Source organism: Coturnix japonica, chromosome 3 (assembly GCF_001577835.2).
Source record: "Coturnix japonica isolate 7356 chromosome 3, Coturnix japonica 2.1, whole genome shotgun sequence".
Taxonomy (NCBI): Eukaryota; Metazoa; Chordata; class Aves; order Galliformes; family Phasianidae; genus Coturnix; species Coturnix japonica.
Window position 1 is genome coordinate 95,398,831 of NC_029518.1, and position 24,784 is coordinate 95,423,614.

General features: G+C 65.5%; 5 protein-coding genes and 1 non-coding gene across 9 annotated transcripts; 4 read left to right on the forward strand and 2 right to left on the reverse strand.

The window, feature by feature from the left end:
- The first annotated feature begins 269 nt into the window (after positions 1–269).
- LOC116653293 lies at positions 270–433 on the forward strand. The gene has a single exon (XR_004306862.1). It is a non-coding gene; the product is annotated as a U1 spliceosomal RNA (small nuclear RNA).
- On the forward strand, positions 394–12,910 carry CAD (carbamoyl-phosphate synthetase 2, aspartate transcarbamylase, and dihydroorotase). Of its 2 annotated transcripts, XM_015859608.2 has the most exons (45): positions 394–780; positions 872–1,011; positions 1,379–1,508; positions 1,661–1,803; positions 1,871–2,012; positions 2,310–2,481; positions 2,563–2,748; positions 2,817–2,926; positions 3,282–3,427; positions 3,502–3,633; positions 3,722–3,955; positions 4,039–4,260; positions 4,514–4,702; positions 4,785–4,909; positions 4,995–5,128; positions 5,202–5,314; positions 5,392–5,642; positions 5,709–5,955; positions 6,043–6,141; positions 6,244–6,468; positions 6,537–6,719; positions 6,790–7,008; positions 7,093–7,260; positions 7,326–7,508; positions 7,576–7,680; positions 7,751–7,999; positions 8,115–8,196; positions 8,351–8,517; positions 8,615–8,779; positions 8,865–8,996; positions 9,074–9,275; positions 9,346–9,536; positions 9,600–9,740; positions 9,855–9,950; positions 10,018–10,159; positions 10,267–10,314; positions 10,682–10,726; positions 10,796–10,950; positions 11,025–11,099; positions 11,164–11,376; positions 11,459–11,584; positions 11,655–11,810; positions 11,878–11,979; positions 12,059–12,153; positions 12,772–12,910. In XM_015859608.2, exons 1-45 carry the CDS (start codon positions 696–698, stop codon positions 12,872–12,874), a joined length of 6,768 nt encoding a protein of 2,255 aa, XP_015715094.1. In that variant the 5' UTR covers positions 394–695; the 3' UTR covers positions 12,875–12,910. The 2 variants fall into 2 exon arrangements, with proteins under 2 accessions (XP_015715094.1, XP_015715095.1); XM_015859609.2 differs by lacking the exon at positions 10,267–10,314.
- Positions 12,911–12,918: 8 nt separating this feature from the next.
- On the forward strand, positions 12,919–16,990 carry MPV17 (mitochondrial inner membrane protein MPV17). 3 transcript variants are annotated; one of them, XM_015859617.1, is made up of 7 exons: positions 12,919–13,038; positions 14,536–14,651; positions 14,723–14,815; positions 14,973–15,068; positions 16,191–16,223; positions 16,318–16,370; positions 16,451–16,813. In XM_015859617.1, exons 1-7 carry the CDS (start codon positions 12,978–12,980, stop codon positions 16,518–16,520), a joined length of 522 nt encoding a protein of 173 aa, XP_015715103.1. In that variant the 5' UTR covers positions 12,919–12,977; the 3' UTR covers positions 16,521–16,813. The 3 variants fall into 3 exon arrangements, with proteins under 3 accessions (XP_015715103.1, XP_032299307.1, XP_015715102.1); XM_032443416.1 differs by lacking the exon at positions 16,318–16,370 and having other exon boundaries at positions 16,451–16,984; XM_015859616.2 differs by lacking the exons at positions 12,919–13,038; positions 16,318–16,370 and adding an exon at positions 13,130–14,024 and having other exon boundaries at positions 14,740–14,815; positions 16,451–16,990.
- A 133-nt stretch (positions 16,991–17,123) lies between these two features.
- UCN (urocortin) lies at positions 17,124–18,100 on the forward strand. Its single transcript, XM_015859618.2, has 2 exons — positions 17,124–17,463; positions 17,593–18,100. Exon 2 carries the CDS (start codon positions 17,609–17,611, stop codon positions 17,909–17,911), a length of 303 nt encoding a protein of 100 aa, XP_015715104.1. The 5' UTR covers positions 17,124–17,463; positions 17,593–17,608; the 3' UTR covers positions 17,912–18,100.
- Positions 18,101–18,586: 486 nt separating this feature from the next.
- TRIM54 (tripartite motif containing 54) lies at positions 18,587–21,653 on the reverse strand. Its single transcript, XM_015859622.2, has 10 exons — positions 21,419–21,653; positions 21,106–21,278; positions 20,541–20,712; positions 20,351–20,446; positions 19,873–20,106; positions 19,764–19,786; positions 19,485–19,609; positions 19,309–19,401; positions 19,131–19,169; positions 18,587–18,715 (listed from the first exon to the last, which is right to left on the reverse strand). The coding sequence occupies exons 1-10, from the start codon at positions 21,584–21,586 to the stop codon at positions 18,705–18,707; spliced, it is 1,134 nt and encodes a 377-aa protein (XP_015715108.1). The 5' UTR covers positions 21,587–21,653; the 3' UTR covers positions 18,587–18,704.
- Positions 21,654–21,848: 195 nt separating this feature from the next.
- DNAJC5G (DnaJ heat shock protein family (Hsp40) member C5 gamma) lies at positions 21,849–24,578 on the reverse strand. The gene is made up of 4 exons (XM_015859614.2): positions 24,380–24,578; positions 23,811–24,024; positions 22,540–22,684; positions 21,849–22,301 (listed from the first exon to the last, which is right to left on the reverse strand). Exons 1-4 carry the CDS (start codon positions 24,490–24,492, stop codon positions 22,219–22,221), a joined length of 555 nt encoding a protein of 184 aa, XP_015715100.1. The 5' UTR covers positions 24,493–24,578; the 3' UTR covers positions 21,849–22,218.
- Positions 24,579–24,784: the final 206 nt, after the last annotated feature.

The following is a 24,784-nucleotide window of genomic DNA, read 5'->3' on the forward strand; positions in this document are numbered from 1 at the left end:
GGCAGCACGGTAGAGGTGGCGTGTCCATGCAAATGAGATGCAGATCACATGCAGATCAGGCGGCAGATCGCTCCTCGCGCGGCATGACGGGAGCGCATGAACGCAGGAGCGGAGCTGTGGTGGGCAGCCGTGGGTCCGTTGTGGGTGTGGGCGTGGGCAGCCCGGAGGGGCGGAGCGGGCCGGAGCAGGTGGGATGTTTGTGAGGCGGGTCGGCGTGTGGTGCGGGCTGGTGTCGGGGCGTGGGGAGCGGGGCGGGTTGAGAGCAGGGCATACTTACCTGGCAGGGGAGACACCATGATCAGGCAGGTGGTTTTCCCAGGGCGAGGCTCATCCCCTGCACTCTGGGTGTGCTGACCCCTGCCATTTCCTCAGATGTGGGAAACTCGACTGCATCATTTGTGGTAGTGGGGGATTGTGTTCGCGCTCTCCCCTGGCTTTAGGGTTCCAATATCAGACCGATCTCTACATCCCCTCCCTTCCTCCATCCTTTACCCGTTCCCCATTCTGTCGCGCCACTCGCTCCCGCCCGCGCCCTATTCCCAGCCAGCCGCGCGCTGATTGGTCGCTGTGTGTCCTGGCCCCGCCCCCTCTGTTCCTGGCCCCGCCCCCTCTCCCATCCCGGTTCCCGCCCCTCCCGTCCCGCACTCCCCGCTCTGTTCCGCCGCCTCCCGCCGTTTCCCGCACGTGTTCCCGCCATGGGCCGCCTGGTGCTGCAGGACGGTTCGGTGCTGCTCGGTCGAGCCTTCGGGGCTACGGGCACGGCCGCCAGCGGGGAAGTGGGTGAGTGCGGCGGGGCCGGATGCGGGCATGGCGCGGGGATGCGCATCGATCCGCGTCGATCCGCCGCCGCTCGGTGCTCGTATCCCCGCAGTGTTCCAGACCGGAGTGGTGGGTTACCCCGAGGCGCTCACCGACCCCTCGTACGCGGCGCAGATCCTGGTGCTCACGTACCCGCTGGTGGGCAACTACGGCGTGCCCCGGGAGCGCCGGGGCCCCTTCGAGCTGGGCACGGTGAGCGCGGGGCCCCACGACCCCCACGACCGACCCCGACCCCCGGGGCAGAGTCCTGCTCCTCCTCCTCCTCCTCCTTCTCCCCCGCCCCCCCGGCGGCTCCCGCTCTCGGGTGGGAGCGCCCCGCCGTGGGGCCGCGGGTGGGGGCGGGGCCGCCTCGTGCCGCTCCGTGGGGCTGCCGGGGCCGTGGGGCTGCCCGGGCACGGGGCGGGGCTGGGGATGCGCGGGGACACGCGGCGTGGGGCGGCGGGGCCGCTGTTGTGCTCCGGGGGTCCCCGGCCGGCAGCTCCCCCAGCCCCACCCGCGGCTCCGGGGGATTCCTGGGCTTCCTGGGTGTGTGAGCAAGTCCCGTCCCATCTCCCCGCAGTGGTTTGAGTCCAACAAGATCCACGTGGCCGCGCTGGTGGTGGGCGAGTGCTCGGAGACCCCCAGCCACTGGAGCGCCGCTCAGTCCCTCGATCAATGGCTCAAGGAGCACAACGTCCCCGGGCTGGAAGGTGGGGATGAGGGTCAGGGCCGGGGGCACCCGGGAGTGGTGGGTTTGGAGCAGAGCTAAACTTGCATTGGGATCCGTGAGGCTGTGCCCTGCAGGGGGGGTTGGTAAAGGTGCCGTGGGGCCCTGAGGCTCCATATCGCCATACATCCATAGGGGTGGACACCAGAGCCCTGACCAAGAAGATCCGTGAGAAGGGCACGTTGCTGGGCAGGCTGCTGCCAGATGAGGCCCCGGAGCTGAACATCCCCTTCCAGGACCCAAACGAGCGGCACCTGGTGCAGGAGGTGTCCCTGAAGGTAAGAAGCAGCTGGTCCCAGGTTATGGGGTGGTGATGGGCCGGATCCCCACTCACCCTCTCTGCAGGAGCCGCGTGTCTTTAACCCCGGTGGATCCCTGCGCATCACTGCTGTGGACTGTGGCCTGAAGTACAACCAGGTGCGGTGCCTCTGTGAGCGGGGGGCGGCCGTCACTGTGGTGCCGTGGGATCATCCTCTGGACCCTGCTGGTAGGGGGCCTCTGGGGTTGGAGAGGGGACGTGGGGTAGGATCAGTGCAGGGGGCCTTGGGGAGCCCCATTGTGGGGATTTGGGGCATTGCAGTGTTATTCTTACTGGGGTTTATAAGGGAGGCGTGGGGTGCTCGCTGTAACCTGATGTGGGACATAGTGGTGTGCTGTGAGTGGTAGGGTCAGTGACCCTTGTGCAAACCCATTTGGGAGCTGTGGGGCTACGGTCCTCACTGTGACCCCCTAAAGTGGGGGGAGCTATGGGGGTCCCCATCCTAACACTGCTGTCTGTGTGCAGACTTCGATGGGCTCTTCCTCAGCAATGGCCCCGGGGACCCACGGCTGTGCCAGCAGACAGTGGCCAACCTGCGTGCCGTGCTGGCTGCCGACCATCCCAAGCCCATCTTCGGGGTGTGCCTGGGCCACCAGCTGCTGGCTCTGGCCCTGGGTGCCCACACCTACAAGATGAAGTGAGCAGGGTTCCAGCTCCGGGGGGGTCCTGGTATTCAGTTGGGTGAGTGACATTCTGTGCTCACCCCCATTACCCTCAGGTATGGGAACCGTGGGCACAACCAGCCGTGTGTGCACGAGGACACGCAGCGCTGCTTCATCACGGCACAGAACCACGGCTTTGCGGTGGAGGCAGCCAGTCTGCCTCCCGGCTGGGCACCGCTCTTCACCAATGCCAACGATGGCTCCAATGAGGGGCTGGTGCATGAGCACAAACCCTTCTTCAGGTGGGCAAGGGGTCACCGAGGTGTGGGGCTGGGGACGTGGGGCTGTGTCTCACCAGATGCCCCTGCAGTGTGCAGTTCCACCCTGAGCACCGCGCTGGCCCCACAGACCTGGAGGGACTCTTTGATGTCTTTGTGGAGGCGGCACTGGATCTGCAGAGAGGGAACAATGACAAAACAGGTGAGTGTGGGGCTGGGGGAGATATGAGCCCCACAGGGTTGGGGGCTGTGTGTGGGGTGCTGTGCTTGAGGTCAAGGCTTGGGGCTGGGGCTGTGCATGGGATTCTGTACTCAAGGTCCTGGGGCAGGGGGAGATGCTTGGGGCCAAGGTTGGAGATTGCTCAGGGCCGGTGTTGGTGCTCAGGGACTGGGCTGTGGTTGGTGCTCAGGGCTAGGGTTGTACACAAGTGGCTGTAGAACTGCATTTGGTGCTGGGGCATCGTGCTGTGTTTGCACCGTTGTGCTGGGTGCTGTGCAGAGCTATACACAGGGCTTATAGCATCCCTGCTCTGCCTCATTCCATCCCATCCCTGCAGTGCGGCAGCGCCTGAGGGATCTCCTGGCGTACAACGAGGTGCCGGCAGCGGGGCAGGAGGCAGCACGACCCCGCAAGGTGCTGATCCTGGGCTCCGGAGGGCTCTCCATAGGACAGGCGGGCGAGTTTGATTATTCAGGGTCACAGGTGAGCATCCCTCAGAGAGTTGACAAATAGGGGGCTCTACATAGAGCTGATGTCACTGCCACCCTGATCTCCAGGCCATCAAAGCGCTGAAAGAGGAGAACATTCAAACGGTGCTCATCAACCCCAACATCGCCACAGTGCAGACCTCCAAGGGGCTGGCAGACAAGGTGTACTTCCTGCCCATCACCCCTGAGTACGTCACCCAGGTGAGTGCTGTGGGGATGGTGGGGGCGGCTGTGGGTCTGTACCTCACTGCCCCGGCTGTACCTCACTGCCCCGACCCCCATCCTGTAGGTGATCCGCAACGAGCGCCCCGATGGCGTGCTGCTGACCTTTGGGGGGCAGACAGCCCTTAACTGTGGCGTGGAGCTGACCAAGAGCGGCGTGCTGCAGCGCTACCACGTGCGTGTGCTGGGCACCCCCGTGGCTTCCATTGAGATGACGGAGGACCGCAAGGTCTTTGTGGAGAAGATGGAGGAGATCGGCGAGCACGTGGCGCCCAGCGAAGCCGCTGCTTCCCTGGAGCAGGTCTGGGGCTGTGGTGTGGCGTGGGGCAGGATGGGGGCTGTCCCCAAGGGGTGCCACCCCTACACTCACTCTGTGCTCTGCAGGCACAGGCGGCGGCGGAGCGGCTGGGGTACCCGGTGCTGGTGCGCTCGGCGTATGCCCTGGGGGGCCTGGGCTCCGGCTTTGCCTCCAGCCGGGAGGAGCTGGCGGCCCTGGTGAGCCAGGCCTTCACCCACACCTCCCAGGTGCTGGTGGACAAGTCGCTGAAGGGCTGGAAGGAGATTGAGTACGAGGTGGTGCGCGATGCCTACAACAACTGTGTCACGGTACAGCAGCGGTGCTGGGGGGTAGCAGGGCTTCCCTAGGCCCTTTCCTTGTGTCAGCACAACTGCTATATGCTGGCAGCAAGACCCTAGTGTGCCCTCTATGGGCATGGTGCCACGCTCATGTTGTGGCGGTGTGGGCAGCCCTGGTGGTCTCTGGGGCAGGGGAGGATGTGGGAACCACCAGTGAGGCCATTCTGACATAGAGTGGAATGGGGAGCACAGGTGATAGACAGCCAGTGCCCCCCTGCCCCAGGTGTGCAATATGGAGAACCTGGACCCGCTGGGCATCCACACGGGTGAGTCCATCGTGGTGGCACCCAGCCAGACCCTCAACGACACCGAGTACTTCATGCTGCGCCACACGGCCATCAAGGTGGTGCAGCACCTGGGCATCGTGGGCGAGTGCAACATCCAGTTTGCCTTGAACCCTGAGTCAGAGCAGGTGGGTGCAGTGTGTCCCCCGTGTGCTCCCCTCTAGTGGAGGTGGGATCCTATCTGTGCTCATGGCGCATTGCTCCTTGCAGTACTACATCATCGAGGTGAACGCGCGGCTCTCCCGCAGCTCAGCGCTGGCCAGCAAGGCCACAGGGTACCCGCTGGCCTACGTGGCAGCTAAGCTGGCACTGGGCATCCCGCTGCCCGTCCTCAGGTAACCGTGTCACCATGGGGGCACTGGGTGCAGCTCAGCTGTGCTGTGGGTTCTGTGTGCCAACACTGTCCCATGCGCTGTGCAGGAACTCTGTCACCAACTCCACCACCGCCAACTTCGAGCCCAGCCTGGACTACTGTGTGGTGAAGATCCCACGCTGGGACCTCAGCAAGTTCCTGCGTGTCAGCACCAAGATTGGCAGCTCCATGAAGAGCGTGGGTGAGCGCAGCGGGGCAGCGTGGCGCGGCGTGGGGCAGCCCATGGGGCTCCATCTGCTCACAGCCTCCCGCAGGGGAGGTGATGGCCATCGGCAGGAACTTCGAGGAGGCCTTCCAGAAGGCGCTGCGGATGGTGGATGAGAACTGCGTGGGCTTTGACCACACGGTGAAGCCGGCATCGGACGTGGTGAGCACTGGGTCTCGGCATGGCGTGTGTGTCAGCTGTGGGAGGCTGTGCCCCGCTCACCCCCCTTGGCACCCCAGGAGCTGGAAACGCCGACAGACAAGCGCATCTTTGTGCTGGCGGCCGCGCTACGTGCTGGATATTCCATCGAGCGCCTCTACGAGCTGACCAAGATCGACCGGTGGTTCCTGCACAAGATGAAGAACATCACAGACCACGCAGTGCGGCTGGAGGCGTTCCGTGGCGAGCAGAGCTCCATGCCGCCCGCCGTGCTGCGCCGTGCCAAGCAGCTCGGCTTCTCCGACAAGCAGGTGGCCTTGGCTGTGCTTAGGTGAGGTGGGGGGCGGCCCCCACCCTGCTGCTGCCCCACGGCCGGCGCTCACCCTGCCCTTTGCAGCACCGAGCTGGCTGTGCGGAAGATGCGGCGCGACCTGGGCATCCTGCCGGTGGTGAAGCAGATCGACACGGTGGCAGCCGAGTGGCCGGCACAGACCAACTACCTCTACCTGACCTACAATGGTGCCGAGCACGACCTGCCCTTCCGCCAGCCCCACGTCATGGTCATCGGCTCCGGCGTTTACCGCATCGGCAGCTCTGTTGAGTTCGACTGGTGCGCTGTCGGCTGTATCCAGGAGCTGCGCAAGGTGGGCTGGGGTTGGTGGGGTGCAGGGATGTGGGGAGGAGCAAGGCTGGGGACATCCCTGGCCTCACGGCATTGCTCTGCCCTACAGATGGGCTTTAAGACCATCATGGTGAATTACAACCCTGAGACTGTGAGCACTGACTATGACATGTGTGACCGCCTCTACTTTGATGAGATCTCATTTGAGGTGAGTGGGTGAGGGCTGCATGCTGCAGGGCAGGGAGTCTCTGAAGCTGCCACAAAGGGTTAGGGGCTGCGTGGCACCCTCCCAGCCAGCCCCATGCTGCAGGTGGTGATGGACATCTATGAGCTGGAGAACCCCGAGGGTGTCATCCTGTCCATGGGCGGGCAGCTGCCCAACAACATCGCCATGGCGCTGCACCGGCAGCAGTGCCGCATCCTGGGCACCTCCCCTGAGGCCATTGACTCAGCCGAGAACCGCTTCAAGTTCTCGCGCCTGCTGGACACCATCGGCATCAGCCAGCCGCTCTGGAAGGAGCTCTCTGACATGGAGGTGGGTGCAAGGCTGCCCGGGGCTGTGCCCCCCACCTACCACCCGCTGAGCTGTGTGTCTCTTTGCAGTCAGCCAAGCACTTCTGCTGCACGGTGGGTTACCCCTGTGTGGTGCGGCCCTCCTACGTGCTGAGCGGTGCTGCCATGAACGTCGCCTACTCGGACAGTGACCTGGAGAAGTTTCTCAGCAATGCTGTGGCCGTGTCCAAGGAGCAGCCCGTTGTCATCTCCAAGTTCATTCAGGAGGCCAAGGTTGAACGTGGCTCCCGCGCTGCTCCAGAGCTGTGGCAGGATGGAGCTGTGACCGTGTGCCTGTTCACAGGAGATCGATGTGGATGCGGTGGCCTGTGACGGCGTGGTGGTGGCCATTGCCATCTCTGAGCATGTGGAGAATGCTGGAGTGCACTCGGGCGATGCCACGCTGGTGACCCCCCCGCAGGACATCACGCCCAAGACACTGGAGCGCATCAAGGCCATCGTGCATGCCATTGGGCAGGAGCTGCAGGTCACCGGGCCCTTCAACCTGCAGCTTATCGCCAAGGTACTGGGGAGGGCAGAGCCACGCTGGGGGGCACTGAGCGCCCTGCAGCCTCGGGATGTGCCTCACACCATCCCCTCTCTGCAGGACGACCAGCTGAAGGTGATTGAGTGCAACGTGCGTGTGTCGCGCTCCTTCCCTTTTGTCTCCAAGACACTGGGGGTGGACCTGGTAGCCCTGGCCAGCCAGGTGATCATGGGTGAGGATGTGCAGCCCGTAGGGCTGATGACGGGTACAGGCATCGTCGGCGTCAAGGTGAGCTGGGGCCAGCGGTGGGGTGGGGGCTGTGTTGGGTGGCTGCTGACCCCCTGTGCCTGCAGGTGCCACAGTTCTCCTTCTCACGCCTGGCGGGTGCTGATGTGGTGCTGGGTGTGGAGATGACGAGCACAGGAGAGGTGGCGTGCTTTGGGGAGAACCGCTGCGAGGCGTACCTCAAGGCCATGCTCAGCACCGGCTTCAAGATCCCCAAGAAGAACATCCTGCTGACCATCGGCAGCTATAAGGTGAGGGGGGTGCCGGGGTTGGGTTGGCTATCCCAAATGCTCTTTGACCCCTGCAGTGCTCTTGCAGAACAAGAGTGAGCTGCTGCCCACCGTGCGGACACTGGAGAGCCTTGGCTACAATCTGTATGCCAGTCTTGGCACTGCTGACTTCTACACTGAGCATGGCATCAAGGTGGGGGCTCAGGGTTTGGTGGGGAGATCCGTGGTGCCAGCACGGAGTGGTGACTGTGGCATTGCTGCAGGTGATGGCAGTGGATTGGCACTTCGAGGAGGCAGACAGCTCTGAAGCAGGTGCCCGTGAGACACAGCGCAGCATCCTGGACTACCTGGCAGAGAACCACTTTGAGATGGTCATCAACCTCTCCATGCGCAACTCCGGGGGCCGCCGGCTCTCCTCCTTTGTCACCAAAGGGTACCGCACGCGGCGCCTGGCTGTCGACTACTCCGTGCCGCTCATCATTGACATCAAGTGCACCAAGCTCTTTGTGGAGGTGGGATGGGTGCAGCATGGAGAGCTCCACTGCGTGATGCGGTGGGGTCTGGGCAGGCATCCTCCTGGCCCTGCCATGGTGGATGTGCCCAGCCTGATGATGGCTGTGCCCGCAGGCACTGGGCCAGATTGGGGCAGCCCCGCCACTCAAGATGCACGTGGACTGTATGACATCCCAGAAGCTGATCCGCCTGCCAGGTTGGAGGGCTGGGGCTGATACGGGCTGGGGCTGTGCCTGGAGTAACTGTGGGGTCAGAGATGTTACACTCCGCTGTATCCTCTCTGTGTCTGCCGTATCCCCGTACCCCAGCCACTTCCCCAGTGCTCCCACACTGATGCTTGCTCTCCCCAGGGCTGATTGATGTCCACGTGCACCTACGTGAGCCGGGTGCCACGCACAAGGAGGACTTCTCCTCGGGCACCGCAGCCGCCTTGGCCGGGGGTGTCACCATGGTGTGTGCCATGCCCAACACCAGCCCTGCCATCACCGATGCTACCTCCTTTGCCCTGGCACAGAAGGTGAGTGGGGAGCTGGTGTGGCCACGTCCCCTCCCCATGAGGCCCGCAGGAGGTCAGCCTGTGCCGTGCTGAGCCCACTGCATCCCCCTCCCCGCAGCTGGCCGAGGCCGGGGCGCGCTGTGACTTCGCCCTGTTCCTGGGTGCATCGGCGGAGAACGCGGGCTCACTGGGTGCACTGGCAGCAGCAGCGGCAGGGCTGAAGCTGTACCTCAACGACACCTTCTCCAGCCTGCGCATGGATGACGTGTCGCTGTGGATGGAGGTGAGCTGCTGCTGTGGAGGGTGGGAGCCACAGGGGGGCCTGGCCTGGTGCTTGCCCCAGCACTCATGGCTCTGTGTCCCCACAGCACTTCCAGCAGTGGCCACAGCATTTGCCCATCGTGGCCCACGCGGAGGGGCAGACGGTGGCTGCCGTCCTGATGGTGGCACAGCTGCACCAGCGCCCTGTGCACATCTGCCATGTGGCACGCAAGGAGGAGGTGAGCAGAGGGCTGGGACCCCCTCCCATGGCTGGTGAGGCGTGTTGAGGGGCTGCCCCTCACTGTGCACCCTCCAGATCCTCCTCATCAAGGCGGCCAAGCAGAAGGGGATCCCAGTGACATGTGAGGTGGCCCCACACCATCTCTTCCTGTGCCAAGATGACCTGGGGCGTCTTGGGGAGGGTTGTGGAGCTGTGCGCCCAGCACTGGGCACCTCCCAGGACCTCGAGGCTCTCTGGGAGAACATGGACACCATTGACTGCTTTGCCACTGACCATGGTAAGTGCTTGGGAGCACAGGGTGGAGATGGGTGAGGCCAAGCAATGTGGTAACGATCCCCACCCTGCAGCCCCACACACACTGGAGGAGAAGCAGGGCCCCAAGCCACCTCCTGGCTTCCCTGGGCTGGAGACCATGCTGCCTCTGCTGCTGACTGCTGTCTCTGAGGGGCGGCTGACAGTGGAGGATATCATCCTGCGCCTCTACGAGAACCCCCGCAAGATCTTTGGGCTGCCAGCACAGGAGGACACCTACGTGGAGGTGGGTCGCTGCCCCACTGCCCACCCCACAGCCAGCCCTGGACTCTGACCAGTGTCCCTGCAGGTGGACTTGGAGCAAGAGTGGGTCATCCCTAAGCACACTGCGTTCTCCAAAGCGCAATGGACACCCTTTGAGGGCAGGAATGTGAAGGGGACAGTGCGCAGGGTGGTGCTGCGCGGAGAGGTCGCCTACATCGATGGGCAGGTGGGAACCAAGTGCCACACACTGTGCTGCTCCCCTACATCCAGGAGTCCCTGGGCACCAACTCCCCTCAGCTAAGGGTCTCTGAGCACTGATCCCCTCTGTCTGTGGCCACAGGTCCTGGTACCCCCTGGCTACGGGCAGGATGTGAGGAAGTGGCCCATGGGAGCTGTGCTGGCACCGCTCGTGGCCCCCAACAAGGAGATTGTGAAGGTAATGGGGTGCAGGGTGCCACGGGGGCACAACCTGTGCCCTGCTCCAGCTCATCCTCTCTCTGCAGACCCCTGAGCGGCCCCGGCACACAGCAGTGGGTGAGACGCTGCGCAGCCGAGCCTCCAGCCCACGCCGTGCCGGCCCCATGCCCGAGGGCCGCTTCCACCTCCCACCCCGCATCCACCGTGCCTCTGACCCTGGTCTGCCAGGTGAGGGGGGGGCACAGCACGGCGCATGGGGACAGCGTGCATGTGGCCGTGTGGGAGCTGCGTCGGGGCTGGGCAACGCGCTGACCCTGCCCTTGTGTCCCGTTCAGTGTTCCGGAGGCTGGGAGCCGTGCACCGCCCGGGCGCCCGAGGCACCGGTAATGTTGGGGGGGACTCACTCAGCCCCGCGTTATGGCACTATAAGCACAGCCAATGAGTGCAGCCCCCCCCAGGTGCCGTGCCAGCCCCGGGCCCCTGTGCTGCCCCTGCGAGGGGCTGAGTCTTTGGGATGGGGCACGGCGGTGCTCCCTTCCTGCTCAGCCCCAGCCTGCCCGGCACCTCGGGGCCCTGTGCCTCCCAGGATCAGGGCTGTGTCCCATTGGGTTCCATGGGGTGCATGTGGAGCATGGCATGGGGGCTTGACCCAGCTCGTTTTGGGGCAAGCATCTCTGTAGCGTCGCGTCTGCGGTGCTGAGGGTGCCGGGAGTGCTGCGCTCTGACACTGCATTCCCCTCTCATGCTCAGCTGAGGACATGCGGGACAAGGCCGGCAGGAGGATGGCAGAAGGAGGTGAGTAATGGGGGGCTGAGAATTCTGCATGCATCAATGTGGGTTCACTGTATGTTCCTGGTGCCACAGATGCGACGGCCGCTCAGGACAGCCACCCCCACTTGTCGGGCCCCTTCCCACGCCAGGCATCCCCCCAAGGTGTTCCCCACTTCCCCACCTCACCTCTGCTGCACCCCCTGGTCGGGCAGCACATCCTTTCCGTGCGGCAGTTCTCCAAGGAGCAGGTGGGTGCCAGGTGGGCACAGGGAGGGGGTGGTCTTGGTGCCGGGTGCCCGTCCTGAGCCGCTTCTCCCCACAGATGTCACATCTCTTCAACGTGGCGCACACCCTGCGCATGCTGGTGCAAAAGGAGCGCAGTTTGGACATCCTCAAGGTGAGTAGGGAACGAACGCTGCGTGCCCCTCACCTCGCCCCACGCCTGACACCACATCCTGCAGGGCAAAGTGATGGCATCGATGTTCTACGAGGCAAGCACGCGCACCAGCAGCTCCTTCGCGGCCGCCATGTGCCGGCTGGGCGGCTCTGTGGTGTCATTCTCCGAGGCCACCTCCTCGGTGCAGAAGGGCGAGTCGTTGGCTGACTCTGTGCAGACCATGTGCTGCTACGCCGACGTCCTGGTGCTGCGGCACCCCCAGCCTGGAGCTGTGGAGGTGAGCGGGGCAGGGCTGTGTCCTGCCCTGGTGCCATCAGGGTATGTGTGGGGGTTTCACTCTTGGCCCATTCTATGCCCAGCTGGCCGCTACGCACTGCCGCAAGCCCGTGATCAATGCTGGTGATGGGGTGGGCGAGCACCCGACGCAGGCACTGCTGGACATCTTCACCATCCGTGAGGAGCTGGGCACTGTCAATGGCATGACGGTGAGATGTACGCTGTGCCGCGGGGCGGTGGGTGCTGTGCCGTGGGTTGTGCTGACGGCTCTCCCTGCAGATCACCATGGTGGGTGACCTGAAGCACGGGCGCACGGTGCACTCGCTGGCCCGCCTGCTCACACAGTATCGTGTCCACCTGCGCTATGTCACGCCCCGTGGCCTCGGCATGCCGCCCGACATCGCTGCCTTCGTGGCTTCCAAGGGCATCTCGCAGGTGAGGGACGGGGCTGGGGCTGCAGGGCTGTGACCACCCCATGGCCCTGCTGATGGTGCTGTCCCAGGAGGAGTTTGGGAGCATCGAGGAGGCGCTGCCCGACACCGACGTGCTCTATATGACCCGCATCCAGCGGGAGCGCTTTGAGAGTGCTGAGGAGTACGAGGCTGTGAGTACAGGCTGGGTATAGGGTGGGATGGAGGGCTGGGAGGGTCCCCATTCCCTTGCTGATGGCTGTGGCCCTGCAGTGCTTTGGACAGTTCATCCTCACACCACACATCATGACGAGGGCCAAGGAAAAGATGGTGGTGATGCACCCCATGCCTCGTGTCAACGAGATCAGGTGGGGCTGGGGTGAGCTGTCTTTTGGGGGGAGGGGGGGCATGGAGGGTTATGGAGTCCAGCTGGAGGGGGAGGAATGGTGGGGAGATAGAGGCTTTGGCGGGGGAGAAAAGGGGATGCGAGGGGGGGGTGCTATGCAGGTGAGGAGGGAAATGGGAGCCTGGGGGGGCTGCAAGCAGGAGGGGGGGTCCTGGGGGCAGAGGTTTGAGGGCACAGGGACGGGGCCTGTCCTGGTGAGGAGGGAGATCTGAGGTGATGGGGATAAATGGGGTCTGAATGGGGGTAGGTGGGGTCTGGATGGTGGTTAATGGGATCTGAATGGGGATAAGTGGGGTCTGGATGGGGGTAAATGGGGCCTGAGTGGGGGTAAATGGGGTCTGGATGGGGGTAGATGGGGTCTGATGGGGGTAGATGGGGTCTGGATGGGGGTAAATGGGGTCTGAGTGGGGGTGAATGGGGTCTGAGTGGGGGTAAATGGGGTCTGAGTGGGGGTGAATGGGGTCTGAGTGGGGGGTGCCTCCAGTTTGTGGTCTGGGGGTTGGGGCTGTGTCCTGGCCTCCTCCGTTCTGAGGGTGGTTGGGGGTTGTGCTGTGTCTGGGTGCTGACGTCCCGCCCGCAGCGTGGAGGTGGACTCGGACCCTCGCGCCGCGTACTTCCGCCAGGCGGAGCAGGGCATGTACGTGCGGATGGCGCTGCTGGCCACTGTGCTGGGCCGCTACTGACGACAATAAACTGCGACGGCGCGTCTCTTCATTTCAGCCAATCGTTTGCCTTGCTGGCACCGCGTCATCACTCCGCGCCGTCTCACGTGGCGGTGGGGGCGGCATGGCGGCGTTGCGGCGGCTCCTGGCTCGGCGGCCCGGGGCCGTTGAGGCGCTGACCGCCGGTAAGGGCCCGGCCTGCCCCCATGCACCGCGACACCACCCTGTGGGCGGGGGGTGGTGGGGTAATGGGGGGCCGTGGTGACTTGCGAGTGTGAGTATTGCTCACTCTTCAGTGGGGATGGGAGGAGCTGTGTCCCTCCGTGTCCGGGGCGGGCGGTGTCCCCGTTCCCATCCCCCCGTTCCCTACGGTGACGTTACGGTGCGTGTGTCCAGCCGCTGTTTGAGGCTGTTGGTTCCATCCCCGCCCCGCTGTTATATTTGATCCGCCGGGATGCCGCTCACCGCCTGGCAGCCGCTGTTTGCTGCGCCCGCCCCGTGTGCCGCCGTGTCCTGAGGGGCCGGGCTGGGCCGGGGGGGTGGAGCTGGGAACACACTGTTACAGACTTACCTCCCCCACCGTCGCTGCTCCCCGCTGGAGCCCATGGGCCAGCAGCCCTCAGTGCTCAGTGGCATTGGGTGGCCAAGGAGGGGCTGTGCCTGGGCTCACCTGAAGCGCTGCAGCCCCCCACGCTCCAGCCCTGAGCTCCGGTCCTACTGCGCAGCTCCGCTGTTCACCCAACACGGAGCTGCAGCCGGGGCCAGGCTGGGGATGTTCCTGGCAGCCGCTTGCTCTGGGGGCAGCCAGCAGCGGTGAGAGCTGCGGGGCAGCACTTTACCTCCCGCAGCTCGGGCTGGGGGCCAGGATGCCAGCAGAGCCTGAGCCCGGCAGCAGCAGCACGTGCCTGCAATGGTGACCTCGTGGCCTCTGCCTGCAGCGAGCGGCCCTGCAGCCAGCGAGGCCCACGGGGGCTGCCTACACTGTGCCCTACTTAGGCTTGAGTGCGCTCCAGGGCCCTTGGCTGCAATGCGTGGGAGCGACGGACTCAGCAAGCAGGACCTGCAGGGGCTGGGGAACACGGAGCTCCAGTACTGGGTTATGTTTTAGGGTCAGGATCACCCGACCCTCCTGGGCCACCCCAGCTTCACAGTCTGGCCCTTGTCCATCAAGGTGGGAGCGCATGCTGGGGGTTGCATCTCCCTGTGGGTGAATTCGGGGTGCTGGGTGCACAGTGCCGTGGCTGTGCCCTTAGACTGGAGTCTGTTCTGTGAGGGCCTGCGGGGGCTGATGGGGCTTCTCCAAGTTCTCAAGAAGGGAGCAGAAGCGTGTGGGCTGGACACTGCCTGGGAAGCAGAGTGCTGGGAGTGAGCATGGAGCCCACAAGGGCTGGAGCACGGAGCGCTGAGCCAAGGGAGTTGCGTCGAAGAGGTCAGGAGGGCAGGACGGGGCGGGGGCTGCCAAAGACCTGCTGAGCTGCACCCCGCCGAGGGTGTGGGCATGCAGACTGATATGCAAACACTGCTCCGAGCTGTGCCAACAGCCGGGAGGAACCAGGAGTGGTCCTGGCACCGAGCGAGGAACGGCACAACTGGGGATCAGCTGCTTGTGGGGCTGGGGGCTGTGCTGGGGCAGGACCCCCACCCTGTGCCCGCTGCCCTCCTCACCTCCATGCCGGTTGCAGGGGCACTGATGGGAGCTGGGGATGTGATCGCACAGCAGCTGGTGGAGCAGCGCGGGCTGCGTGGGCACCAAAGCCAACGCACCCTGAAAATGACGGCCATTGGATTCTGCTTTGTGGTGAGTGCTGATGTTTGGGCACACGTGCTGAGCTGCTCCTGTGGGCACCTCACAGCACACAGCTCTCGCAGGGCCCCGTTGTTGGCAGGTGGTACAGGATCCTGGACCGGCTCGTCCCAGGGACCACGAAAGTGGTGGCTGTAAAGAAGATGGTGCTGGACCAGGTCAGTGCTACGTGGGGGTGGGGATGGGGCAGCAGGGTGGTGCTGCTTCCCTCCTGCTACTGCTCTCGGGTGCTCCCAGATTTGCAGACCGCATCCCTGCAGCTGGGGGCTCTGGGAACTGCAGGGCCTCAGTCAGACTGCTGCTTCTCTCTTGCAGGGCGCCTTTGCACCTTGTTTCCTTGGCTGCTTCCTCGCCATCACCGGGGCGTTGAATGGGCTGTCGGTGGAGCAGAACTGGGCTAAGATCCAGCAGGTGGGTGCCTGCCCTCAGTGGTGTGGGGCTGTTGGGGCCGGGATACACGCTTGACTCTAACATCCGTGGTGCTGCCCTGGTGCTGGGTTTGCCCCTGACCTGCCTGTTCCCTCCTGCCCCCGTGGCTGTTGTTGTCCCCAGCCCAGAGCTGGCTGCTGCTGCAGCCCCACTGCTGGGATGGGGTGATGACGGCCGTGGGACACAGAACAGCCACTGCAGGGACAGACCCAGGTCAGTGCTTTGGTGCAGCCTTTTACAGGAGGCAACAAGTATAGGAGTGGGACACGCTCTGGGGTCCCACATGGGCTGGATGTGATGCCCCGAGCTCCCCGTGTGTCATCTGTCCCCTCTCCTGGCCACGTCTCAGAGCCATTAATGAGATGGTTCCCATTAGCAGCGATTGCTGGAACCCAGCACAGGCGCTGAGTCAGCGCGGCCAGAGGGTGACTCACCGGGGAGCGGGTGCCCACCGAGCATGGGATGCAGCACGAGGGGACAAGGGGATCTCACCCATCTGTTGGGGTGCAGCACATGGAGTAGCAGGGTTGTAGATGAGGTCCCCACCCCACAGGCTGTAACTGGAGTCGGGTGCCCCAGGTGGGCTGGGTGCCCCAGGCTCCGTTCTGGGGACATCTTCACCCCCACTTGGGGCACATCCGCCTCTCCCCACGTAGAGGGAGCGTCACAGCGCATCCATCACCCCAGCGCTTGCTCTCCCCGTTCTGGGCCGCCGGCCAGTGCCGGGATGAGGCCGGATCCTGGCTGAGTCACAGCCAGGCTGGGCAAGGGGATGGGTTGCGTGCTACGTTCCCCTCTTGTCCCTGACATTTGTGACCCCAGGGGGCTGCACCAGGGCTGGTGACAGGAGCTGTGCCCCAGACCTGCTGCAGGGCTCCTGGCTGCCTTCTGCCCTCACGCTGCTGCCCTTTATGGGCACATTCCCATGCAGGGGAAGGGGGACCTGCCCTGTGCCCAGCTTGGGGAGACTGCAGTCCCTGCCTGCTGCGTGCGGGGTCACAGCTGTCCCTGCACTGTTCCTCTGCCCCCAACTGGGCCAGGCTGTGTGTGGGGTGGGGTGGTTGCAGGGCTGCTCCCTGCGCTCACGGCCTCTACCTTCCCCAGGACTACATGGACGCGCTGCTCACCAACTACTGTGTAAGTGCTGAGGATGGAATCCTGGGTTGGATTCCCTGATCCCGTGGCACAGAGCTGCCTGCGGCCCCTCATATCGCTCCTCCCCTCTGCCCAGATTTGGCCGCCGGTGCAGATCGCCAACTTCTACTTCATCCCTCTGGCCCACAGGTAGCAGCACAACCCCATGGCCCCACAGCTCCCGCTGCCCATGGCTGTGTCTGCTGAGCCATCCTTCGCTCTGTTCCCAGGCTGGCTGTCGTGCAGTGTGTTGCCATTGTCTGGAACTGCTACCTGTCCTGGAAAGCAAACCGGCTGTGAGGGGCAGCTGTGCTCCAGGTGCCCCCACCCACCAGCTCTGGAGCCTCAGTCGGGGACTGTGTGTGGGGCTGGAGTGCCGTGCTGTCCATCACGGGGATGCTATGGCAGCGATGACCCCGTGGGGCTGTGGGACCGCTCTGTCTGTTCTCTGTGCCCTGCCCAGCACAGGAGATGCTCCGTCCTTCCCCAGCCTCACTGCTGGCTCACACCCCACGTGTGACAGTGCCCTCCAGTACCTCCACTGGGACTCGGGTCGGGCCCTTCAGGAGCACCCAATAAAAGCTCCGCTCCGCTGCCCCTGTAACGCGTGAATTATCGCCCCCCCGTCACCCTGGGCCTTTTGGGGCCGGGGATTCAGCCCTCGGCCCGTCGTTTCCCATCGTCGCCGGGCGCGGTGCCGCGGTGCCGTATCCCCGAGCCGCATGGCACCGCGCTCGTCTCTATGAGTCACGCCTTTGGCCACCGCCGCTTCCTCGGGGCCGTCTGCAGCGCTTGGCCGCGGCGTGCTGGACCGGCGCGGTGCCATGGGGGGTGCACCGGGGGGGAGGAGGAGGACGGGGGGTGACGTCGCGTGGGTGCGGGGTTCCGGCACCCCAGCTCCGACGGGGAACGCGGCCCCGACGGCGCAGAGCCCCGCACCGCCCCTTCAGCACCACGGACAGCGGCACCGGGATCGGGGTGCGGTGTAAGAGCTGTGCGGGGTGCGGGACGAGAACGGGCACCGGAGAGATGCGGGTCCCGAGGGGCCGCTCCCGGTCCCGGTGCGCTCCGAATCCGCCGTCCCCCGTAGCCCCGCACCCCCCGCCCCCGCCCTGTGCGTCCCCGCCGCTGACGTCAGCCCCGCTCCGGGCCCCATATAAAGTCCCGAGCGCGGCTCCGGCTCAGCCCCGCGGGGACGGACGGAGCTCCGCGCAGCGCACGGCGCCCAGAGCTCGGAGCAGCGGTACGGGCGGTGCGGAGCGGTGCGGGACGGGGCAGTGCCGGGCGGTGCGGGACGGGACGGGACGGGGAGCGTTCGGCTTCGGGGAAGCCCCGTCGGGTGCGGACCCCGCGCTGACCCGCAGCCCCGCAGGTGCGGACGAGCCGAGATGCGGCGGGCGCTGCTCACCGTTCTGCTGCTGCTGTGCCGCCCGTTCCCCGCCGCCCCCCGTCCCGCCCGCCCCGACGGCCTCGACGGCCCCGGCTCGGGAGTCCCCGCGGCGGAAGTGCGGACCGAAGCGCTGTGGCCGCCGCTGCCCGCAGAGCCGTGGAGGGCGCGGAGGGACGAGCCGCCGCTCTCCATCGACCTCACGTTCCATCTCCTGCGGCACCTCCTGCTGCTCGCCCGCGCCCAGAGCCAGCGCGCCCGCGCCGACAACAACCGCCGCATCCTCGACGCCGTGGGACGCTGAGCCCCGCGCCGGGACCGCTCCGACGGGTGCGCGGCTGCCGGACCCCCCCCGGGACGGCTCCGCTCCGATTTTGTAATAAAACACTGCAGAAAAGCCGTAGTGCGGACCTGAGTGTGGGGAACCGTCTCCATCTCCGCTGCGTCCCCACCTTGCCATACTTGCAGCCCATGGTAAGACCCTCCCCGAGCACCCCCCGTTCCAGGCTGAGCATCCCCGGTTGTGCCCCCATCCCCACCCCGCAGCCGTCACTGCCCCCCGTCCCCTTCTGCTGCTGAAGGCCCAACGGCTTTGGGTACGGCACTCGGGCTGCACACTGAGCTGGGGGCTGTGGGGCACAGAGACACCCAGTCCCCATCCTCGTGCATCAGCAGTGACGTGGGGTGACTGACGTGGGGTGACTGACGTGGGGTGACTGACGTGGGGTGACTGACGTGGGGGGCTGACGCAGCGCGGTGCAGCAGTGGGGTGGGGGCACAGGCCGTGACCCACCGGTAATTGAGGCTCTGTGTGCTCAGCCCAGCGCTGTTTGCTCGGTGCACCCAAGGGACGGTGCTGCCAGACGGAGCTGCGGGGGTGGCAGACGTGGGTGCTCCCCCCAGACATGGGGCTGCAGGCAGAGCACAAAGCCCTGGTACAAGGGAACCCCGCAAGCACCTCATCCCCACACACCACACCTCACAGTGTCCACTCGCTCAGTTTAATGAGGGCTGGGGGCAGCCCCACCACGTGGGGCTTCATAGCAGTCGTAGGGCTGTAGGGTTTGCTGGTGTCAGTGCTGTGCCGTGAGTCCAGCTCAGTGCTGACCTGCACCGAACATTGGCCTCAGTGCCAGCACAAAGTCTCCATCTCAGCCTCATCTTATCCCCATCTCATCTCATCCCCATTTCATCCCCATCCCATCTCTATCCCCATCCCCATCCTATCCCCATCTTCCCTCCATCCCTCTCCTCATCCTCACCCCATCCCCTGCCACCCCATCCCTATCCTATCCCCATCCTCACTTCCTCCCTCCCCACTCATCCTCACCCCATCTCCTGCTACCCCATCCCCATCCCATCCCTGTCATATCCCCATCCTCACTCCCCCCCTCCCCACCCATCCTCATCCCCATTCATCCTCACCCCATCCCCACCCATCCTCATCCCATCCCCTGCCACTCCATCTCTATCCCATCCCCATCCCATCCCTACACCCTGCTCATCCCCACAGAGCATCTCACCATGGGGAGAGCTCAATGGCTTCTGCCTTGGCCCCACATCTGTAGAGAAAAAGCATTGGACAGGTGGAGAGAGGGACACATGGTGAGACCATGCACCGTACATGGCCACGCCGCAGCCACGGCAGCACCGTGGTGACTGCGGCACAGCATAGCACGGCACAGCACAACACACTCTCACCTTCAGCAGCCTCAGGTGCCTCCAGGCTCTCCTCATCCCCTGCACCTTCACTGCTGTCTGTGGGTCCATCTCCATCATCCTCACCCAGCGCTTCTGTGGGGCAGAGGCACATCTCAGTGTGAGGACATCCCTGCTGCAGTCCCCTCCCCAAGGCAGCGCCCGCCCCATGCTGGCACCTGGCTGGAAGTCGATGGTGCGCAGCATCTCAGCCACATGGTCCACATTGATGGAGAAGTGGTCCATGCTCTCATAGCCGGGCTCAGGGCGGCTGCTCATCGACACCTTGGACATGTCTGTGATCCTGGGGGTACAGCAAGCAGCATCAGCCCTGCCCACCCACCCCCCCATGCCATCCTCATCTCATCCCCCTCCCCATCCCATCCCATCCCATCCCATCCCATCCCATCCCATCCCATCCCATCCCATCCCATCCCATCTCACCCTACCCCACTCACTTCTTCAGGAGCTCCTTGGAGTGCTGTGGGGGAAAGCAGAGTGCCGTCAGCATCCCAGGAGCAGCGCACCAAGCCGCAGGGCGCCCCGCACACAGCCCCCCCCAGGCACCTGCAGGTACACGGCCATCTGAGGTTCCTCCATGGCCTGGATGGCCGTCTCCACCAGCTTGGAGGAGGCCTCCAGGTGGTCCCCGTACTGTCGGATGAGGCCGCGCACGCGCTGCACCTTCCCCTCCTGCTCGCGGGCGATGCTCTGCAGCAGCTCCTTCTTGCGCTCCTCCAGGATGCTGCAGAGCGAGTCGAAGCGCAGCCCCACGTGCTGCTTCTGCCGCCGGCCGTTCTCCTGTAGGATCCCCCCCCGGGGGCTCAGGGGGCTGCCACGCTCCCAGCCCGGCCCCACAGGACACCCCTGTGTCACTGTGCCCTGGGGACACCCGCGTTCCATGGCTGCAGTGGGGATTTCCCTCCCAGGAGCATCCCACCATGTGGGCACAATACACCGGGTGGGGGTCCCGAACCACGCAGACCCCACACGCGGGGCCTGGGGGGGGGGTGTGGGGGGGAAGGCACACACAGGGCAGCCCCACCTCAGTGCTGCGGCAGGAATCTTCCAGCTGGGAAATGATGGTCTGGATGCGGTCGTTCCCCGCTACTAGCATGGAAATGCAGTTGTTCAGCTCGCTCTGGGGGGCGGAGCGGCGTCGGGGGTCGCACCGGGAAACCCCTCCCACCGCGCCCGCTCCATTGACCCCCCCCCCGGCTCTGGGGGTCACCCACCTTCTGGCCCTGGAAGATGCTCTGCAGAGGGGCGACTTCGCAGTCCTTGTGAGCACCGAAGACCTTGCACATGGAGCAGGTGGGGACCTCGCAGGTGACGCAGTAGATGTTGATCCTCTCATCCTCATGATCCTTGCACATCAGCTGCTGCTCCGCCTTGGCGTGCAGGGGGCTGCGACGGGAGGGAGAGGGCGCTGCGCCCCACGGCACGGCCCCACGGCACGGCCCCACGGCACGGCCCCACGGCACGGCCCCACGGCACGGCCCCACGGCACGGCCCCACGGCACGGCACACGGCACGGCCCCACGGCACGGCCCCACGGCACGGCACACCTCTGCCCCGTAGCATCCCCCGCCTCACTGCACCCCCAGCCCCACAAGTTTAGCCCCAATACCCCCCCACCCAGGCTCATTCCCCCTCGTGTCCCCTGCACAGCCCTCCATACCACACAAGCCACGGCATCCCCCGCCCCACCTCACCCCACGGTGCCCTTGAGCCCCTTTAGCCCCAATCACCCCCCCCCCATCCCCACGGGCTCCCTCCCACGCGTGTCCCGCCCCGCACCGCGCCGACTCCTGCTTGTAGATGTCGATGATGTTCTCCACCAGCAGGTTCCTCTGCAGCCCGTACACACCGTGCCGGTCCAGCAGGACCTCATGGCGACACGTAGGGCAGCGGAACCGGCCCCCGGACGGCCCCGCGCCGGAACCCCGGGACTGCCACAGCGGGTTGGAGGCCTGGGGGGGCAGGGGGGAAAGGAGAGAGCAGGGCAGGGGGGGAAGGAGGGGTTAGCGAACCGCTCCGAGACAGAGATCCCCCCTCCTCCCGTGTACGGAGCCCCCAACCCCGGGCACAGCCCGGTCCCTGCGCCCCGCACCTGGAAGATGTCGTTGGCACACTTGCGGCAGAGGTTATGCTGGCAGGGCAGGATGACCACAGGCTTGCTGAACATCTCCAGGCAGATGGGGCACAGTAGCTGCTTCTCCAGGCTCTCCATGCTTCGCGCTTCCGCCAGCAGCGGCTTCAGCCCCACGGCGAAGTTCATCGCCGCGGTCCCGGTACCTCTCCGGTACCGCTCCGGCCCCTCACTGCCCCGCTCCGGCCCCGCAGCGCTAATTTTAGCCGCCCCCGCCCCGTCGGGGCCGCGCAGCTGTCGGCGGCGTCGGGTGACACTGAGTCACGGCGGGCGGCCGTCCCACCGCCGGGGTCACTCCGTCCCGACGCCCCCCGGGAGCGGCACGGCGCTGCCCCCCCCCAGCCCGGCTCCACAGCCGCCGCTCCGAGACGAGAGAGCGACACCGCCGAGCTCCCCCCCATCATCCTTTAATGGTGCCCATATAACATATACAAACCCACGGAAAGTGCCTGAAGGGTCCCAGCCCCATAACGAGCGCGGTGCGGCCCCACGGCGAGGCAGAGTGGGGCGCGACGGGAGGCCCCTCTCCGACCCCTCCTCCTCCCCCCCCATACCAGCCCCAGAGCAGCGTTTGGCACCCAGCTCCCGTCAGGGGGGTCCGGCCCCGGGGTTACAGTGCTACCGGTCTCAGTCACAGCGCTGTAGGACGGTTTCACCTGAGATTGTACACCCCCCTCCCCACCCCACGATGGGGTCTTGGGAAGCGGCGGTGGTCCCGGAGGAGGCTTTACCCCCCACCCCCCTCCGGCACATAGGTGGCCCTATGCCTCGCTCCTGGCTCCGGCAGCAGGCAGGGGCTGGGCGTTGCTTGCGGGGGGCTGCGCTTCCACCGGGACCTGTGGGTCTGGAAAGAAAATGTGTGGGTCAGTGGAACCAGGAGGGAGTCCTGGGGTCCTGGCAGCGATCCGGGGCTGCCCCTGGCACCAGCACGGCCCTCATGTCTCTGTTCCTCTGTTAAGGAAACCGAGAGAGCCCCCAACCCACGTGTCCCACCAGCCCCCGAGCCCGGTGCAGCCCCCCCTGCAGGTCTCTGTGAGCCGGGAGCATCGTGGGGGGGGTCACCATTTTGGACCCCAACTCACCGCCACCATCGTCCGCCTCCAGGTCCTTGGGGTCGACGTACTTATAGGACTCGTCCTCGCGGGGTGGGCAGCACTTCCCGCAGCAGAAGAAGCAGCAGCAAAAACAGCAGCAGCAGGTCAGCAAACCACAGCACAGCGCCAGGGCCTGCGGGATGGGATGTCACAGCCTGAGGCTTCCCAGAGACCCCCGAGGCTTCCCCGAGACCCCCAATATGCCCTAAGAGCTTGGGATTGCCATGAGACCCATGGGGCTGCTCTGAGACCACAGGGCCCAGCTGCCATGGAGATCCCCTGGGCCACTATCAGACCCCAGGGCCACCTGAGACCCCAGACCCAGACATTGTGAGACCCCAGGGCTGCCTTGAGACCTTTGGGGCCACATAGAGACCTCAGTGTCCTGCTGCCATGAGAATCCCAGGGCCACTGTAGGATGCCTGGAGCCACCCTAAGACCTTGGGGTCCTCCTGAGACCCCAGACCCAAGCACTGGGAGACACCAGGCTGCCCTGAGTCCCCTGTGGCCTCACTGAGACCCCTGGGGCTGCCCTGAGGCCCCAGTGTCCAGCTGCCCTGAGAATCCAGGGCCACTGTGAGACTCCAGGGCCCTCCTGAGACCCCACACCCAGATACTGTGAGACCCCAGGGCTGACTTGAAACCCCTGGGGCTGTACACTGAGACCCCTGAGGCCACCCTGAGACTCCCAGGGTCACCCTGAGACCTCAGCATCCAGCTGCCATGAAATCCCAGGGCCACTATAATTCCCCAGTTCCATCCTAAGACCACAGACCCAGGCACTGTGAGACCCCAGAGCTACCTTGAGACCCCTGGAACCTCACTGAGACCCCTGGGGCCACCCTGAGAATCCAGTGTCTGTCTGCCCTGATATCCCCAGGTCTACTCTGTGACTCCTGGAGCCACCGTGAGACCCCAGAGCCCTCCTGAGACCACAGACCCGGGCACTGCGAGACACCAGGGCTGCCTTGAGACCCCTGGAGCCTCATGGACACCCTTGAGGCCACCCTGAGACCCCAGTGTCCAGCTGCTATGAGAATCCTAGGGCCACTGGAGGACACTTGGAGCCACCATAAGACCTCGGGGCCTTTTTCAGACCCCACACCCAGGCACTGCGAAACCCCAGAGCTGCCCCGAGACCCCTGGAGCCTCACTGAGGCCCCAGTGTCCATCTGCCTTGGGATCCCCAAAGGTCACCATAGGACCCCCGGGGCCACCATAATGTCACCATAAGACCCCACCCCGTGCCCGGCTCCCACCTGGAACCACCACTGGGACATGAGGAAGTAGTGACGGACGGCATCGTCTCCGAACTGCTCGGCCACGTAGAGGCCCAGCGACCCGTACTGGTCGTACAGCTGCCTCCGGTCGGCGTCGCTGAGCGTGGCGTGAGCGCTGTTGATCTCCTTGAAGCGTTCGGCGGCCGCCGGATCGTCCGGGTTCTTATCGGGGTGGTAACGCAGCGCCAGCTTCCTGCGGGCACACGGGGATACGCTACGGTACGGCACCGCCGCTACGGAGCGCTACGGCCGCCCCATGCCCGCCGTACCGGTACCGGTACCGAGCAGCACGGCCCGCCCCATGCCTACAGTACCGGTACCGAGCAGCACGGCCCGCCCCATGCCCGCCGTACCGGTACCGAGCAGCACGGCCCGCCCCATGCCCGCCGTACCGGTACCGAGCAGCACGGCCCGCCCCATGCCCGCCGTGCCGGTACCGAGCAGCACGGCCCGCCCCATGCCCGCCGTACCGGTACCGAGCAGCACGGCCCGGCCCATGCCCGCCGTACCGGTACCGAGCAGCACGGCCCGCCCCATGCCCGCCGTACCGGTACGCCCGCTTGATCTCCTCGGGCGAGCTGCCCTTCTCCAGCCCCAGGACGCGGTACAGACTCTCTCCGACCCTCGACAGTTTCCGCTGCGGCCTGCCCGGCTCCGCCATGGCCTCGGCAACCGCCGGGGGGCAGCGGGCGCGGGGCAGAGCCCGGCCGGGCCGGCAGGGAGCGCGGAGCCGCGGCCGCTTCCGTCCGTCCGTCCGTCCGACACCGCCCCGAGCGGGCGGAGCCTGGGCTGCGGGGCGGCACGGCGGGATGCGAGCACCGCAGCGCCAGCCACCAGCTCCAGCCTCCCCTATTAGCCCCCAGCCCCAGCCCCAGCCTTCCGGACTAGCCCCTGGGGCCCAGCACTGACCCCCCATCCCCTAGTCTCCTACATTACCCCCAGCCCCGCACACT

Coding starts and splice junctions, on each gene's coding strand:
- TRIM54 (XM_015859622.2), bottom strand. CDS start 21,586: ATGAACTTCGCCGTGGGGCTGAAGCCGCTGCTGGCGGAAGCGCGAAGC. Junction 20,713..21,105: donor TACAAGCAGGAGTCGGCGCG/GTGCGGGGCGGG, acceptor CTCCCGTCGCAG/CCCCCTGCACGCCAAGGCGG. Junction 19,610..19,763: donor TCCAAGGAGCTCCTGAAGAA/GTGAGTGGGGTA, acceptor CTGTACCCCCAG/GATCACAGACATGTCCAAGG.
- MPV17 (XM_032443416.1), top strand. CDS start 12,978: ATGGCGGCGTTGCGGCGGCTCCTGGCTCGGCGGCCCGGGGCCGTTGAG. Junction 14,816..14,972: donor AGAAGATGGTGCTGGACCAG/GTCAGTGCTACG, acceptor TCTCTCTTGCAG/GGCGCCTTTGCACCTTGTTT. Junction 16,224..16,450: donor CGCTGCTCACCAACTACTGT/GTAAGTGCTGAG, acceptor CTCTGTTCCCAG/GCTGGCTGTCGTGCAGTGTG.
- UCN (XM_015859618.2), top strand. CDS start 17,609: ATGCGGCGGGCGCTGCTCACCGTTCTGCTGCTGCTGTGCCGCCCGTTC.
- CAD (XM_015859608.2), top strand. CDS start 696: ATGGGCCGCCTGGTGCTGCAGGACGGTTCGGTGCTGCTCGGTCGAGCC. Junction 2,749..2,816: donor GAGCACAAACCCTTCTTCAG/GTGGGCAAGGGG, acceptor ATGCCCCTGCAG/TGTGCAGTTCCACCCTGAGC. Junction 6,720..6,789: donor AGTTCATTCAGGAGGCCAAG/GTTGAACGTGGC, acceptor GCCTGTTCACAG/GAGATCGATGTGGATGCGGT.
- DNAJC5G (XM_015859614.2), bottom strand. CDS start 24,492: ATGGCGGAGCCGGGCAGGCCGCAGCGGAAACTGTCGAGGGTCGGAGAG. Junction 22,685..23,810: donor TGTCCCAGTGGTGGTTCCAG/GTGGGAGCCGGG, acceptor CCCATCCCGCAG/GCCCTGGCGCTGTGCTGTGG. Junction 22,302..22,539: donor GGAGGCGGACGATGGTGGCG/GTGAGTTGGGGT, acceptor TTTTCTTTCCAG/ACCCACAGGTCCCGGTGGAA.